Raw genomic sequence first — 14572 nt, forward strand, 5'->3', positions numbered from 1 at the left:
CCTACTCTCCCTTCCTAGCGTGCTGCAGGCCCTAGGGCAGCTGTGGGCAGTCGGGCCACCCTGTGGCTAAAGCGGCTGTCCCACTTAGTCCACTCCCCGGAGAACGGGAGTGAGGCCGGTAATTCCAGCAGCCGGGCAGGGGAAGGTGGGTTGGCAACAGGGGTCCCGGAGCGGGCCCCGGCCCCAGGCGCAGGACAAAAGTAAATTCAGGGGTAGCCCCCAACATTCTTCCCTGGGCAGGACTGCTGCTGGCACACCAAACAGGTTCAGTTCATGCGCTCCCTTTCTAGATTCCAGCTCACTGACTATCCAGCACCAAAAACCACCAATACCCAGGACAGGCCATCTGCACAAGCTCCGCATGGACACCCTGGAGAACCTGACAAAGATTTTATGACTGTCCAAGCTTTCAAGTGCTTACCTCCTATCCGTTCCGTGTCATAGTAGGAGTACTTCACTGTGAGGGGCGTGAACATAACTCCCATCGTCTTACCAGGGACCCCCATTGCAGTACTAGAGGGAAGAAACACTTCTAGGTGAAACAGCAAATTTGACCTAGCAAGCTTCATCAGTGCATGAATTCCCATAAACTCCTGTGCCAAAATCTTCCACAACTCATGAAATCACACACAGCAATCACACATTCAGTCACACTTAAGAGATATGAAGGCCCAGAAGGAAAATGTGGAAAAACTGAGGAGGGAAAAGCTCCTTCTTTCAAAAGTATTTTTTCCTAACTTCTGCAATGCAAAATAATGGAACATTTGGCAAAACCAAAGAAACAGCTCCTCTTTCAGTGTCAGTGAAATGTTTCTAAAGGCAAGGTTTTTCACCTGGTCCGAGAACAAAGTAATCGGAGGACACAAGCCACCCTTTCAGCCACTCCCTCCATCTCTTGAACCTGAACAGCACCCAGGGAGAAGAGGAGGAGGAGGAGTTTGGATTTATATCCCCCCTTTCTCTCCTGCAGGAGACTCAAAGGGGCTGACAATCTCCTTGCCCTTCCCCCCTCACAACAAACACCCTGTGAGGTAGGTGGGGCTGAGAGAGCTCCGAGAAGCTGTGACTAGCCCAAGGTCACCCAGCTGGCGTGTGTGGGAGTGTGTACAGGCTAATCTGAATTCCCCGGAGAACCCTCCACAGCTCAGGCGGCAGAGCGGGGAATCAAACCCGGTTCCTCCAGATTAGATACACGAGCTCTTAACCTCCTACGCCACTGCTGCTCTCTCCACAGAAAAGCCATTTCAGCCACACAGCGGGAACTGTTGCTGGGCAGGGCTGAAAGGCAATTTCTTCTGCTCTCCCCAGATGGAGAGGTTCTCTGGATTATTTGCTGATCTGCAGTTCTTAGGGAATGTTCCAGTGGTGCAGTGAATCTTCTGAGGCCATTACTTATACATGGTGCAATGCAGCCTTCGCCTTTCCAGCCAATACCTGATATAGGCCTTAATGCTCATGCGCCCATTTTGCAGACTGGTGTCCACAGTGAGGTGAATTGGATTGTGCGCTTCTCGGCTGTAGTATTCGTGGATCAAAACCGAATGTTCTGTGATGTCATGTCCTGTTGCATACCTTCAAGGAAAAGTTGAGATCATTATGAACTCTGCACACTAAAACCTATTCTATCAATACTGAACTTTCAAAGATAGCTATGGCCCAACACAGGAAAATGTTTTTCCGGTTATACAGTGTGACATTGAGAATTTAGATACCGTATATACTCGTGTATAAGTCGACCCGCATATAAGTCGAGGTACCTATTTTTACCACAAAAAACTGGGAAAACTTATTGACTCACGTTGATAAGTCAAGGGTGGGAAAATGCACAGCAGCTACTACAGGTAAAATTTCAAAAATAAAATATAGATACCAATAAAGTTGTATAAATTGAGGCATCAGTAAGTTAAATGTTTTTGAATATTTATTTCAAAGAAAAAGAGTAAACTAGCTCTGTAAGTGGAAAAGAGGGTCATCAAGAACAATATGATATCAACAATAACTTTAAAAGTACAAAAACCTTAGCTTTTTTGTAAGGAAGGGTTTTAAACAATGGATCTTACAATAAAAACTGGAATGAACATGCCTGTTCACTATGATTCAAAACTACCCTGCTTTTTAAAAGAATAGTTCATTATTTTTAGTGTACATATTTTTAAAATTGTACATGGCAGGTGTCATTTTAGAAGGGACATTTACACAACCTGTCAGGGGAGGAATGTTTATGTTAGCAGTACCAACATTTCAGAGTATCTTTAGGAGACCCTCCTGATGATACCACCCAGGTTTGGTGAAGTTAGGTTCAGGGGGTTCAAAGTTATGGACCCTCAAAAGGGTAGCCCCATCTACTATTAGCTGCCATTGGAAACAATGGGAGATGGGAGCACCCACTTTGCGGACCCATAACTTTGGACCCCCTGACCCAAACATCACCAAACCTGGCTGGTATCAGCAAGAGATTATCCTGATGATACCACCCAAGTTTGGTGAAGTTTGGTTCAAGGGGTCCAAAGTTATGAACCGTCAAAATGTAGCCCCATCTACTATTAGCTCCCATGGAAACAATGGGGTGTGGGGGCACCCCCTTTGGGAGTCCATAACTTTGGACCCCCTGAACCAAACTTTACCAAACTTGGCTGGTATCATCAGGAGTGTCCCCTGATGATATTCTAAAATAACTCCCAGAACTGAAATAACTCCCAGAACTAGCCTAAGAACTGCACCCCCTGGAGGCCGACAAAGTAAAAAACCCTACAATATTTTTTAAAATACAGCTGACTCCTGTGTAAGTCGAGCGGGGCTTTTTCAGCACAAAAAATGGGCTGGAAAAACTCGACTTATACAAAAGTATATACGGCACTTCACAAATTAATCTATTCCTTCCTTGTTAACAGGCCCTTTTAAATAAAAACCAAAACAAACCTTAAACAGCAAAAATTGCCCCAGTATCCCCTCAAAAAGTGGAAGCCAGCAATTCCAGCAAGAACAAAGTCTATCACAAAAGTTGCCATTTAGTCTCAGACAGGCTTTGCCTTGCCATACTTGCCTCCGAACCTGGGCTCCCTCCAGCATACTTTTCAAATCTCACCTCCCCATGCTTTTGCCGTGTTTTTATGCAAGCTAGACTTAGCATTCTTCCACTGGTTACCTATAAGGGAAGATTTACAAATATCCCGTACAGCAAGTGGTTTTGCCCATATTGACGGGCATATAGAGACCGCAGAGCATGTATTCTTACACTGTAATTTCTACACATCCCCAAGAGACAGGTTCATCAAACCCCATCTGAATGAAGTTCTACTTCTACTTCTAATTTGGAGGAACCGGGTTTGATTCCCAGCTCCGTCACTTGAGCTGTGGAGGCTGATCTGGGGAATTCAGACTAGCCTGGGCACTCCCACACACGCCAGCTGGATGACCTTGGGCTAGTCACAGCTTCTCGGAGCTCTATTGACCTCTGACAAAGGAAAACTCAAATACTTACTCCATAACAACAATCCTCAGATTACTACTGATGTAGCCACATTCCTAGTAAGGGAAATGAAGATCCGAAATCTCCAAGTCACTCCTGTCTAATCATATGGACAATCAACTAAAACTAGTTTGCATACTTTCTACTTCCCCTATCTGCTATCCTTAGTGGGTAGCTTTATGCTATTTTATGTATTTATACGCCAATAAAAGGTGGTGGTGTTGTACAGCAAGTACTCACAGGGTATTTTAAAGTCTCCTCAGGAAGGAAATTGACCAGATTTGGGTAAGTGGCGTAGGAGGTTAAGATTTGGGAGCAGCAGTGGCGTAGGAGTTTAAGAGCTCGTGTATCTAATCTGGAGGAACTGAGTTTGATTCCCCGCTCTGCTGCCTGAGCTGTGGAGGCTTATCTGGGGAATTCAGATTAGCCTGTGCACTCCCACACACGCCAGCTGGGTGACCTTGGGCTAGTCACAGCTTCTCGGAGCTCTCTCAGCCCCACCTACCTCACAGGGTGTTTGTTGTGAGGGGGGAAGGGCAAGGAGATTGTAAGCCCCTTTGAGTCTCCTTACAGGAGAGAAAGGGGGGATATAAATCCAAACTCTTCTTCTTCTTCTATCAGGCATTTAAAATAGGCTCTAGAGCGTGTCTAGTACTTAACAGTAGGACAGCAGTAAAACTACTCTACATAAACCTATGACAATGTACGTGAAAAGCTTCACAATCCCCACCCTTATAGTCTCCTATAGGAAAGAAAGGGGGGATATAAATCCAAACTCTTCTTCTCTTCTAAGTCAGGGGTGGCCAACCTATGGTGCCCCAGATGCTCATGGACTACAATTCCCGTTAGTCCCTGCCAGCACCATAGGCTGGCCACCCCCAGTGATCGGTTTGGCCCAGGGACTGGAAAAACACACTATCCTTTCTGTGCAGATTTCACTGTGCCAGAGAACAAAACGAGAGCTGGGGGGTTAGAGGGGTGGGTGAAATACGAGGGCATGCTGCAGCAGTGCAGGTGGCTTCTCTGGTACTCCACCAGGCGCAAGCCCCGCCTTTTGCATCACGGTGCTGCCAGGGCATCTGGCCTCAGGAACCGAGCAAAAAGGCATATGGCGTGCTGCTGCATGGGTACGGTTTTGAAAAACAAAGTCAAGCAAATTTTACAAAAATGTTCATATTCCTTAAGAATGAAAGGACAGCAGGGCTGACGTATCAATTTAATATTTATATAAATACAAGGCTCTCACAACATCAGCTTATGGATATAGACCAGTGATAGCGGACCTTTTCGAGACTGAGTGCCCAAATTGCAACCCAAAACCCACTTATTTACCGCAAAGTGCCAACACGGCAATTTAACCCGAGTACTGAGGTTTTAGTTTAGAAAAAAACGGTTGGCTCCGAGGCGTGCGTTACTCAGGAGTAAGCTCGGTGGTAGTCGGTGGCTTTGCTTTGAAGCAACCGTGCAACTCTTCCAACGGGTGAATCACGACCCTAGGAGGGTTTACTAAGAAGCAAGCCCCACTGCCAGCAACCAAGCTTACTTCCAGGTAAAGGATTGTGCTTTAGTTCTTCACATGAAAATCAGTGGGGTTTAACAGCGCTTAACGGGGTTACCTACACTGCTTCCCCAAAACGAGGTCTTAGGCTTAATGCTAATAATTGAGCCCAGCGGCCCAGGCCAGCCTAGATATTGCGGGGGGGGGGGGGGGAGGACTCTATTTGCGCGTGCCCGCAAAGAGGGCTCTGAGTGCTACCTCTGGCACCCGTGCCACAGGTTCTCCACCATTGATATAGACAAATCCCTATAATCTGTTCTCACTGAAGTCATCAATTAAACAGCAACAAATGTCCGATACTGGATGCAAACGGCAACAAGGCAAGACCTTTTCGGAATTATGTCCACACCAACTGGCAGCCCACCAGCCACGCACACCAAGAGCGCCTGGTCCTTCTGCGGCACCAAATATACCCCACTGTCGTATTGTGTAAAGGGCAGCACATGGCTTTTCTGAGCACACACAGTTTCTGTACACGGGAACCAAGACCCTGGAAAATTCAGCCCTCCTGAACTGCCAAAGGAATTTGCTCAGTTGCCACCGCAGCAGAAGAACAGCAACATTTGTGCTGCACGACAAGACAATTAAGCCAGCTATACTGCTGTGTAGTTCTGTATTTGTAAACACAAAGAATAACAATTTACCATCCAAGAATAATCTCACTTGGGGAAACCTTCTTGTGCAGCTCGTACATATTCTTGGCAAACTCCATGTCCACGGCCACCTTAAAAAAAAACAACAGCAACAAATCATAAGAACCTGCAGCAACAAATTCATTTGGCTCAGCCTCAAACACTGACCGGCAGCACCTCTTCGGGACTCAGACATTAGTCCTTTCCAACAATAAAAATGTTAAATGGAAATGCGCAAGGCCTGAACTTTGGACCCTGTGCATGTGAGGGATGCAGACCACAGAAACAGGAGAAGAAGCGTTCTGCCCTGCTCTGCCTTAGGAAGGAGAAGAGCCGCCAGGACAGGCAGGCAGAGAAAGTCAAGGGAAGAGTCATCTAGCCTAGCTTTCACAGATGACTCACAATGACAGCCCTACTAATGGAGCCATTCCAAATAATCTAGAATGCATGCTGCCCGTGGTAGTCAGGCTCCCATGAAGAAGTGTCTAGTAACAACAACCTTTATTAGGCATTTAAAATAGGCTCTAGAACAGTGATTCTCAACCAGGGTACCGTGGTACCCTGGGGTACCATGAGCACGTCCCAGGGGTACCCTGACAATGCTACCACCTGCCCCCCCCCCCCGGAATTAAATGGATTTTGAAGGGGCGGGGGAGGGGGATTTGGAAACCTCATGGGCTTCCTTTAAACAACATTTAAAACAGAATTGTTTTATTTGCCTAAATGTGGTGTGGATTGGGGGGGGTAGATTTAAAGGGAGCTTTCCCTTTAAATCCCCCCAAATCCATGCCGAATTTAGGTAAACAAACAACGCGGCTGTCAATGCTGCTTTCCCTCCCCTCCCCTCCCCCTGCTTGCCACTACCCCCACCTACAGGCCAAAAAAAGGGAAAAAACCCTTAAAAATGCAAAAAATTCAAATGAACCTCAAGGGTACCTTGAGATATGAAGAGCGAGGTCAAGGGTACTGCGACATCGAAAAGGTTGGGAAACACTGCTCTAGAGTGTGTCTAGTACTTAACAGTAGGACAGTAGTAAAGCTACTTTATATAAATCTATGACAACGTATGTGAAAAGCTTCACAATCCCCACCCTTGCAAGAGCGTGCAACACACATCGAACACTTGTCCTGCAGTGCACACACATCGGTCTGCTTACGGGGATGTTCTATCCCAGCAACAACCCCACAATGTTGCGGTCTGCAGCAGGGAGCAGCAAGCACTCCGACTGGCAGAAGGCTGCTCTGAGCCCTGAAATGCTGTCAAGTCCTTTGCTGCCAGCACTCCTTGTCCTGCCTCCTGCACCCGCACCCTATTCTTCCAGTATGATCAGTAACGAGCAAACAAGAGCAGGGATACCAAAGGAGACCAAGGGGCACTCACCTCATCTTCTGACTCATTGTGAGGGACTGAGAAGCAGTTGGTGACCTCCACTGAGTGTTTGTCAACCATGCCTGTGGAATGAAAGAAGAGTCGGTTGGGTTGTCATTACAATGAAAAAGGGGGTGACTCATTTAAAGCACTAAAATCAAGCCATTTGTACACAAGACAGGGGGACTGGAGGGGAAATATTTGGAAAAGTGTTTCCAAACCATTTCTCTCTCCTCCACTCCTGATTTTCCACAGGCACCCACCTTGTTCACTCGAATGGCAAAGCTCGTGCCCAAAGGCCTGCTGGGAACAGAACTGGACTAACCACAAGGCTTCTGTGTAGCCACAAGATTCCACAAGTAAAACGTGAGTTTGTAAATTAAAAAATAAAAGTAAGTTCTCAAACACAACTTGAGGAGGTCTGAGCGTATTCTCTGCCCTCAAGATGGCAAATCTCTTAACCAAAAAAAGAAAAGAAAATTTGCCTTTGAGAGCTTAATTGTATGAGGGAGCAGGGAACTGCCTTGTTGATCATCGTTCCCCCAGCCATTTGTCATATGGGGAGAGCAGCCAATAAGTAGGAAGGCAGGAAGGAAAGGCAGGCAGGGCGGGCTGACCGACCATAGGCCCTGTGGTACATTCCCTTGGTTACTAATATGGGTGGTGACCCCCCAAGCAATGCATCAATCACACACTCACAAGAAAGTACTGCACACCAGGGAGACACTGAACATTATAAAGGGAATTACAGTGTATTGGGATTGGGTGGTGATAGTGACCGCTTTGAGTCCCAATTTCACCACAAATGCACTCAGGGAACAAGGACAGTCCACCCAACAACCCAGGCACAAATGGCCAAAGGTTAAAACCACTGATTCTCAGCCTGTTTCACATGAGAATTGTCAAGGAACGCCTCCTTCCATATGTCCCTGTGCACCAACTACAATGATCTGGCAGGCAGCCAAGGGGGAGGGTAGTGTTCTGGCATCGACTAGCGCCTGGGCCTTTTCCACTGTGGCTCCAGGTCTGTGGAACGGGCCCCCTCTCTGGAGCTCTTCAGGAGGCACTGCAAGGCCTACCTGTTCTCCGGAGCTTTTGTTTGTTGGGGGGGGGGGGGGGGAATGAGGGATTGGTTCTTGCTATGTTGCCTTTGGTTTTAGTTGGGGCTGTTTCCACTGCTATTATTCCACCGCCTTGAACCAAAAGAGGAGAGGCAGGATATAAAAGTTTTAACAAATTAAACAGAATAGAGACTAAAAGGCAGGAGAGAGATCCCCACAGCAGGTGCCATAAAAGCCCAGTCCAGAAACAGCAGTTATAGTGGAGCAGCAGCAACAGCAGCTCTGGAAGAGAAAGTGGCAGCTGGTTTGGAAGCTTCTTCTCCCACTGATTCGGGGGAGGCGGCGGCGAGGCAGCAGGCTCCTGCAGCTCCTCATGGCCCCTCCCAGAAGACTGCTGGAAGGATCACAAGAAAAGCACCTTGAGCATGCCAGTATTATGGGGTGTGTTCTCTTTATAAAAAAAAAAAAGCTGTTATCAGATTTCAACTAGAAGTTTAAGGAAACAACCTATAAGTACATCAAAGGAAAAAGACCCAGTAAAATGTTGCACTGAATGGATGCCAAATGGTACACGGAACAGATGTTCCTAAACTCACTAACCCTAACCCAATCCTGCAAGGTTTATTTGTGTGTGTGTGTGTTGGGGGGGGGGGGGGGGGGTTAGCTTTGCCTAAAGTGACAACTTCCAGTCACCCCATAGGAAACGTAATAATTATAGCACAAAACATGAATCCATTAAACGCTCCGGCTAAACCTAGTGTTGGGGGATGATGCCCACTGGTTAGAATCCGGGTGCAGGAGGCCCTAGAAGACCCAGGTTCGAATCCCACCCATGCCAAAGAGGTGCACTGACCCCAGGGCCAGCCTACCTCATAGGGTTAGAGCGGGAGAGTCCTCCCCCCCCCCGGTTTCCCTGTTGGGCCAAAGGTCAGGGAATAAGCCAGACCGCAGGTCCCGGTACTACCCCCCCCCCCCGGCCAGGGCGCCACCGAAGGAGGGAGCCGGGGAGGGTGCTCTTGCCCCGCCAGGCCCAAGTGCCCCTGACCATGCGCAGAGCGTCGCCGGGGCCTCACCAAGCAGCGTGCCGATGACCCTGCCCGCGCCCTCGTTGCGCCGCTCGAAGCTGTCGACGATCGAGGCCACCACCACCGGGTGGAGGCGGACCGCGCGGCCGCCGGGGAAGGGTGCCGAGAGCGCGGCCGGAGGAGGCGGCGGCGGCGGAGGCGCCTGGGCGGGAGCGGCTGGGGCCGTTGGCGGCGGGGCCTGGGCGGGCGGGGCCTGGGCTACCGCCGGCGAGGGGGGAGAAGCCGCCACGGCCGCCGCCACAGCCGAAGGAGCGCTTGGTGCTGGAGCCGCCATCTTGTCTGGAAAGGGGCGGGCGAAGTGACCCGCGGCGCCGATAGGCTAATTCGGGTGTCAGTCACGTCCGGTCACTTGAGGAGGTCCCGCCCCCCGGCGGCCTAAGGCCGACCAAACACGAGGCGGAGAGGACGAGGCTACCGATTGGTTGACAGGACCCGGCACATTAACGTCATCTCTTCCTTCGGCAGAGAGGTCGCCGACCTTTTTTTTTTTTCTTACTTCCGCCCCCTCGGTTCTTTGGAGCGTCTTGGCAGCTGGATGTCCTCTCTATGGCATAAGGGTGGCTCCTCCGCCGATTTCCGGCTGGTTTGGGATCTCTCCCTCCCTCTGTCTTGGGCGCTTCTTGGAGACCCCGGGGAGGGGGTGGAGCCTGGGGGCGAAGTTTCTGGGGGCTGCTTGGCAGGGCCCGCCCACCGGAAGCAGCCGTTTCCGTTCGGATGTGGTCAAGTCCTGCCCAGCGTGGTCTTGCTGAGGCGCTGCCCAGGGACGCCGCCGCTTCCTTAATTGCGCGGGAGGGGGGGGGTGTCTGAAGCGTGATTCCGCCTGGTTTCTTCATTGTCCAGCTTTCACAACCCATTAATACAATCATAAGATTAGGATGGTGTCATAGAGGCCATCTAGTCCAACCCCCTGCTCCATTCAGGTTTATCCTAGAGCATCCCAGACAGTGAAGGGGAGCTCACCACCTCCTTTGGCAACTCATTCCACTTCTGAACGACTATGACTCTTCTGCATGGTCTGCAGTTTCATGTAGATGTACTGCCAAGGGGTTGGTTGCACCTCTTCGCTGTAGGCAGGGACATCAGGAGGGAACTGAGTTATGTGGGGCAGGGAGACAGTATTTAAGTGGGCAGGAGTCCATCATGTGCAACAAATAATGGTCCAAAGGTTATATAGAGAGAACTGAGCAAAGAGCTCAAGAACCCAACAGTGGGAAGGAAAAAAACCTTAAATAACTAGCTGGGGGGAATTAGTGCAGATGTCTGTACTAATGGCCAGATCATGGGAAATAAACAAGACGAAGTCAAACTCTTAATGCAGCAAAGCAAATATGACATAATCTGCATCACTGAAACCTGGTGGGATGAGTCCATGATTGGAATGTAATAATTGAGGGGTATAATCTATTTCAGAGAAATAGACCAACTAGGAATGGAGGAGGAGTAGAATTATATGTCAGGGAAGATTACAGCTTTAAGCAGGTCCATGACTTAAATCCTGGAAGCCAAGTTGAGAGTATTTGGGTAACAAGGGGGAGGCAAACAACAGTGATCTTATTGTGGGGGGTCTAGTACAGACCCTAAAGCAAGACTGAAGAGTTGGATGATACCTTCCTGGAACAAATAACCAAATTTTCAGAAAGTAGTAGCAGTAATGGGAGATTTCAATTATCCTGATATTTGTTGGGGGTCAAACTCTGCCAAAAGTATAAGGTCCAACAAATTCTTCACTTGCCTTGCAGATAATTTCACGCTCCAGAAGATGGGATCAGTGTCAGGGGGGTGCTATCTATGTCAGGGGGATGTTATCTAGTTAACTGAGAGGCATTCCCAGAACCATGTATCTGCTTAAAATAACACATTGCTGCTGCTATTCACATATTTGTAACCAGCCTGCTATATGTATCCACTGCCATCTGTGCATTCTCTCCTTGGTCTTTGCTTTATGGCTTCACATGCTCGTAGACAACTAGTCAAACAAAATCTTCAATGGCTAATCAGAACCCTTGCTGGGCAAGATCCTCATTTGGCCCCACCCACTTTGTAAAGTACCTGGCTAGTGCCAAGAAAGTTGTTGGGCATCACGGTGCTCATGGGCTTCTAGCATATCTGTGCTGTTTGAGCGTTCTGAAATCCAACTAGCTTCTAAGACTGTGCGGTAGGGTCTAGTTCAGGGGTCTGCAACCTGCGGCTCTCCAGATGTTCATGAACTCCAATTCCCACCAGCCCCTGCCAGCATGGCTGATGGGAATTGTAGTTCATGAACATCTGGAGAGCCGCAGGTTGCAGGCCCCTCTAGTTGCATTAGTCTGTAAAAGGCCTTGGGCTATTTGTGTGTATGCATACTCAAATAGATGGGTTTTCGCCATGGTTTAGCCTATGGCTGCTGGCAAGTCGGCCTCCTACCCCAACCCTGTTTTAAGCACACACAGACACACCAATGAAACAGCAGAAGCCCCTCGAAAGCAGGCACAGGAGATGGTGAAAAGCCAAAGGGGTTACAGTCCCAGGGGTAGCCATGAGAAATTTGGGAAAATACCTCCCCCAGTCACTTCCTATTCCCTCTTCCTGTGATTTGACTCGCAACCAAAACGTGGATCCCCATTCCATTCCTGTCCATCATTCCTGGCCTTTTAAAATAACACACTGGAAAAAACAATTATATACAAGTAAGCTTATTGCTTAATTGCCTATTTTATTCAGGTTATAAAATTTGTCTTCCCCCTTGGTACAGAATTAGGATCTTTTGGGGAACAGAAAACACAAACCCAAGAGTGAAGGAAACAGAAAAGGGTCGTCATTCGTGAGGTCAAGCAATGCCTAGCCTGTTTGGAGATTTCTGATCTGCAGAATGAGACATCTGAAGGAGCTCCTGACAGTCATATTACTGCTGAGCAAAGTCAGTTCGTCTTAATGGGTCCTGTCTGAAAGCTGCCGAAAGCAAAGGAGCTGCATTGGGTGGATTCTCCTGGTTGTATTACAAGACCAAAGGGAAACTGTACAGTAAGATAGAGAATGAACTGCAAAGACTAACAAACAAGGGCCCCCAAATAATTTAATAATTATCACCTATTCAGACAGAGAAAGAAAGAACCGCAGACTCAAATCTGAAAATGCACCGTGGCATTTGAACATTTCCAACGACAACTCGCTCACTAAAAATGGTACTTTTTCCCTCTTCCGGCACTATTTGCAAATGAAAATCACTCTCCAACTGAACTTATTTGTGGAAGAATTGGTTGGGATGAAGCATCACTGACACACACCCCAATTTTGTCTTTTAGGAACACAGTTTTTGGTTTTTATCTTTGTCAACTGGGAACAGGGCAAAATTCATCTCACACCTTCTCTAGAAACAACAAACTTCAAAGACTTTATTACTAGTAAGAATCAATAAAGTTATAACTTTTATTTGCCAACCCTCTCTCCCCGACACCTTCAGAACACTTGGCAAGAACTCTTCTGCTGCCCCAGGGTACTTCTTTCTCAACGGAGGGTAGAAACCTTCGCAGCGGACCTGGAACACATCCTTGGGCTTTTGCCTCATTAGAAACAGAACTTCTGCCGCAGCACTTTTAAAAATGAGCACTGCCGACCATTAAGTTTATCTAGGTTTTTTTTTTCTGACAACCAGAACATTTGTCCGAAAAGTTTATTTTCATTTCCTGAACACTTAAAAGCAGCATTGCTCAAGATGTTACATTGGTGTCCAGAGAGAATCAAACAAAATTAAACTGTCATAAATTACAAGGGTTTTGCTTCTGAAAGAGTTTCAGGAAACGGAAAACAAGACGCACACAGAGATTGCGAGGAGCCCCCCCTCACCCCCGCAACGTTTCATGCAATAGCAGGCAAGATGTAAAAAGTCACCTAAATCCACACATTTGTACACTGAATCATCAGAAAAAAGTATTCTTCAGTAAATCTGTACATCCAAATACATTTTGGAGCTACATCTAAGTTACATTATTTAATGTTTTATACACATTACCCCTTTTACATCATCAAGGAAACACTCCAAACCTTGGGGGACAGAAGGGGAAAACTAAAAAAGATAAAGAAAAAAAAGAACAGAAATTATAGACATTCAGTTATTTGTTTTAATCTAGACGTCCAAGTATTTAATAAAAACAGATTGCATCTTTTTAATAGTTTTGCTTTCTAACTGTACAAACAACTTACAGTGCAGAGAACTCCACCTTTGTACTCAAAGTTTCTTTGGATGGATCTCAAATATAGCTGAATATTCCTTTAAAGATGAATTAATGGGAAACTGGTCCAATTCGATTGGTGACACTGCATGCAAATTATCTGGCATGTTTGAACAAACATGTGATGACTCTGCAAATTAATCCTGGTAACACCCAGCGTTACTTTTACCCTGTCGAATAGCATTACAGTTGGAGGAAGGGATCTTTCTGGAACAGTATTTTAAGTACCAGTGACTAATCAGCCAAGTTTAAGGAGCCGCCTTTTCGTTTTCTTTTTGAATAGAATGGAACAAATGCTTAAATACAGTTTTTTTGTCCTCTTCACTGAAGAGAGCTAGTCTATTGCAACTTTAGTGTGCTACATTTGGGGAAGATTAGCCTGTACTGTGGTGATGCCTACTGAATACAATCCAAGCATTTGTTGAGAACAGCTGGAGAACATCAGTAAGAATGCAGGATCAATGAAAACAGATGTTGCTTTAAATGATCCACAAAACAGAGACCCACAGAGTGCCCAGTGTTACACACACGGTTTCTTCTTGCGTTTTTTTTTTTTTGGTGTGCAAGTTTATATACTCTGCTCCCTCCCCAGCCCACCCCCAAAATGTCGACTGTTCCAGAGTTCAGGTTTCTTAGTCAATTTTCACATTAGTATAGATTTTTCGGACAAAGGCACTTGTTCCCATGTAGCCAATAGCTCCTGCAAAAACAAGACAGAATGTCAGATAAGAGTAACTATAACAACGGCCACAATCCTATACATGACTTTCTGGGAGTAAGTACTAATAGACTCAGAAAATGTATTGTCGAAGGCTTTCCACTTGCGCGAGGAAGGGCTCTCAGCACCCAGACTCAGAAAATATACGTACCATTAGATTAATTTTTTTTAAAAAATGCATGCTAACATTTTGCAAGCTAGGCCTCCAAACAACTCTTTTCACACTTTCTCAGGGAAAGCAGGAGGGGGGATTGGGCGAGGATAAAGGGATTCAGGAAAGCCAGGTCGAGCAAAACTGGCTTTCTCAAGCAAGGTACTTGCTGCCTTTCCATAAATGCTAAGATAGTGACTTAACTGCTACAACTGGGGCAGAAACTATACAGTCCAGTGTCCAGGAAGGCAACTTCTGATTAAACATGGAATCCAGAAATCCAGTAAAGCAAAGACATGAACAAAAACACAGCCTGAGATT

The 14572-nt window shown here is 47.1% G+C and overlaps 2 protein-coding genes across 2 annotated transcripts in view; both read right to left on the reverse strand.

Annotated features, from left to right (window-relative positions):
- Positions 1-290: 290 nt before the first annotated feature.
- Positions 291-9485, reverse strand: LOC125436052 (eukaryotic translation initiation factor 3 subunit F-like). Its single transcript, XM_048502629.1, has 5 exons — positions 9163-9485; positions 7041-7111; positions 5672-5751; positions 1435-1572; positions 291-513 (listed from the first exon to the last, which is right to left on the reverse strand). Exons 1-5 carry the CDS (start codon positions 9446-9448, stop codon positions 306-308), a joined length of 783 nt encoding a protein of 260 aa, XP_048358586.1. The 5' UTR covers positions 9449-9485; the 3' UTR covers positions 291-305.
- A 2361-nt stretch (positions 9486-11846) lies between these two features.
- Positions 11847-14572, reverse strand: part of TM9SF3 (transmembrane 9 superfamily member 3) — a 40046-nt gene continuing 37320 nt past the window's right edge. Inside the window, exon 15 of the mRNA XM_048502628.1 lies at positions 11847-14082. Coding sequence (XP_048358585.1) covers positions 14015-14082 — 68 coding nt within the window. The 3' untranslated portion in view covers positions 11847-14014. The remainder of the gene's footprint in view (positions 14083-14572) is intronic.

The sequence above is a fragment of the Sphaerodactylus townsendi genome, linkage group LG07 (genome assembly GCF_021028975.2).
Source record: "Sphaerodactylus townsendi isolate TG3544 linkage group LG07, MPM_Stown_v2.3, whole genome shotgun sequence".
Taxonomy (NCBI): domain Eukaryota; kingdom Metazoa; phylum Chordata; class Lepidosauria; order Squamata; family Sphaerodactylidae; genus Sphaerodactylus; species Sphaerodactylus townsendi.

Excerpts from the sequence above, each read along its gene's own strand:
- LOC125436052 (XM_048502629.1), bottom strand. The coding sequence starts at position 9,448 with ATGGCGGCTCCAGCACCAAGCGCTCCTTCGGCTGTGGCGGCGGCCGTG. Across the intron at positions 5,752-7,040 it reads ACAATGAGTCAGAAGATGAG|GTGGCCGTGGACATGGAGTT; the intron begins GTGAGTGCCCCT and ends TTTTTTTTTAAG. Across the intron at positions 514-1,434 it reads AGCATTAAGGCCTATATCAG|TACTGCAATGGGGGTCCCTG; the intron begins GTATTGGCTGGA and ends TCTTCCCTCTAG.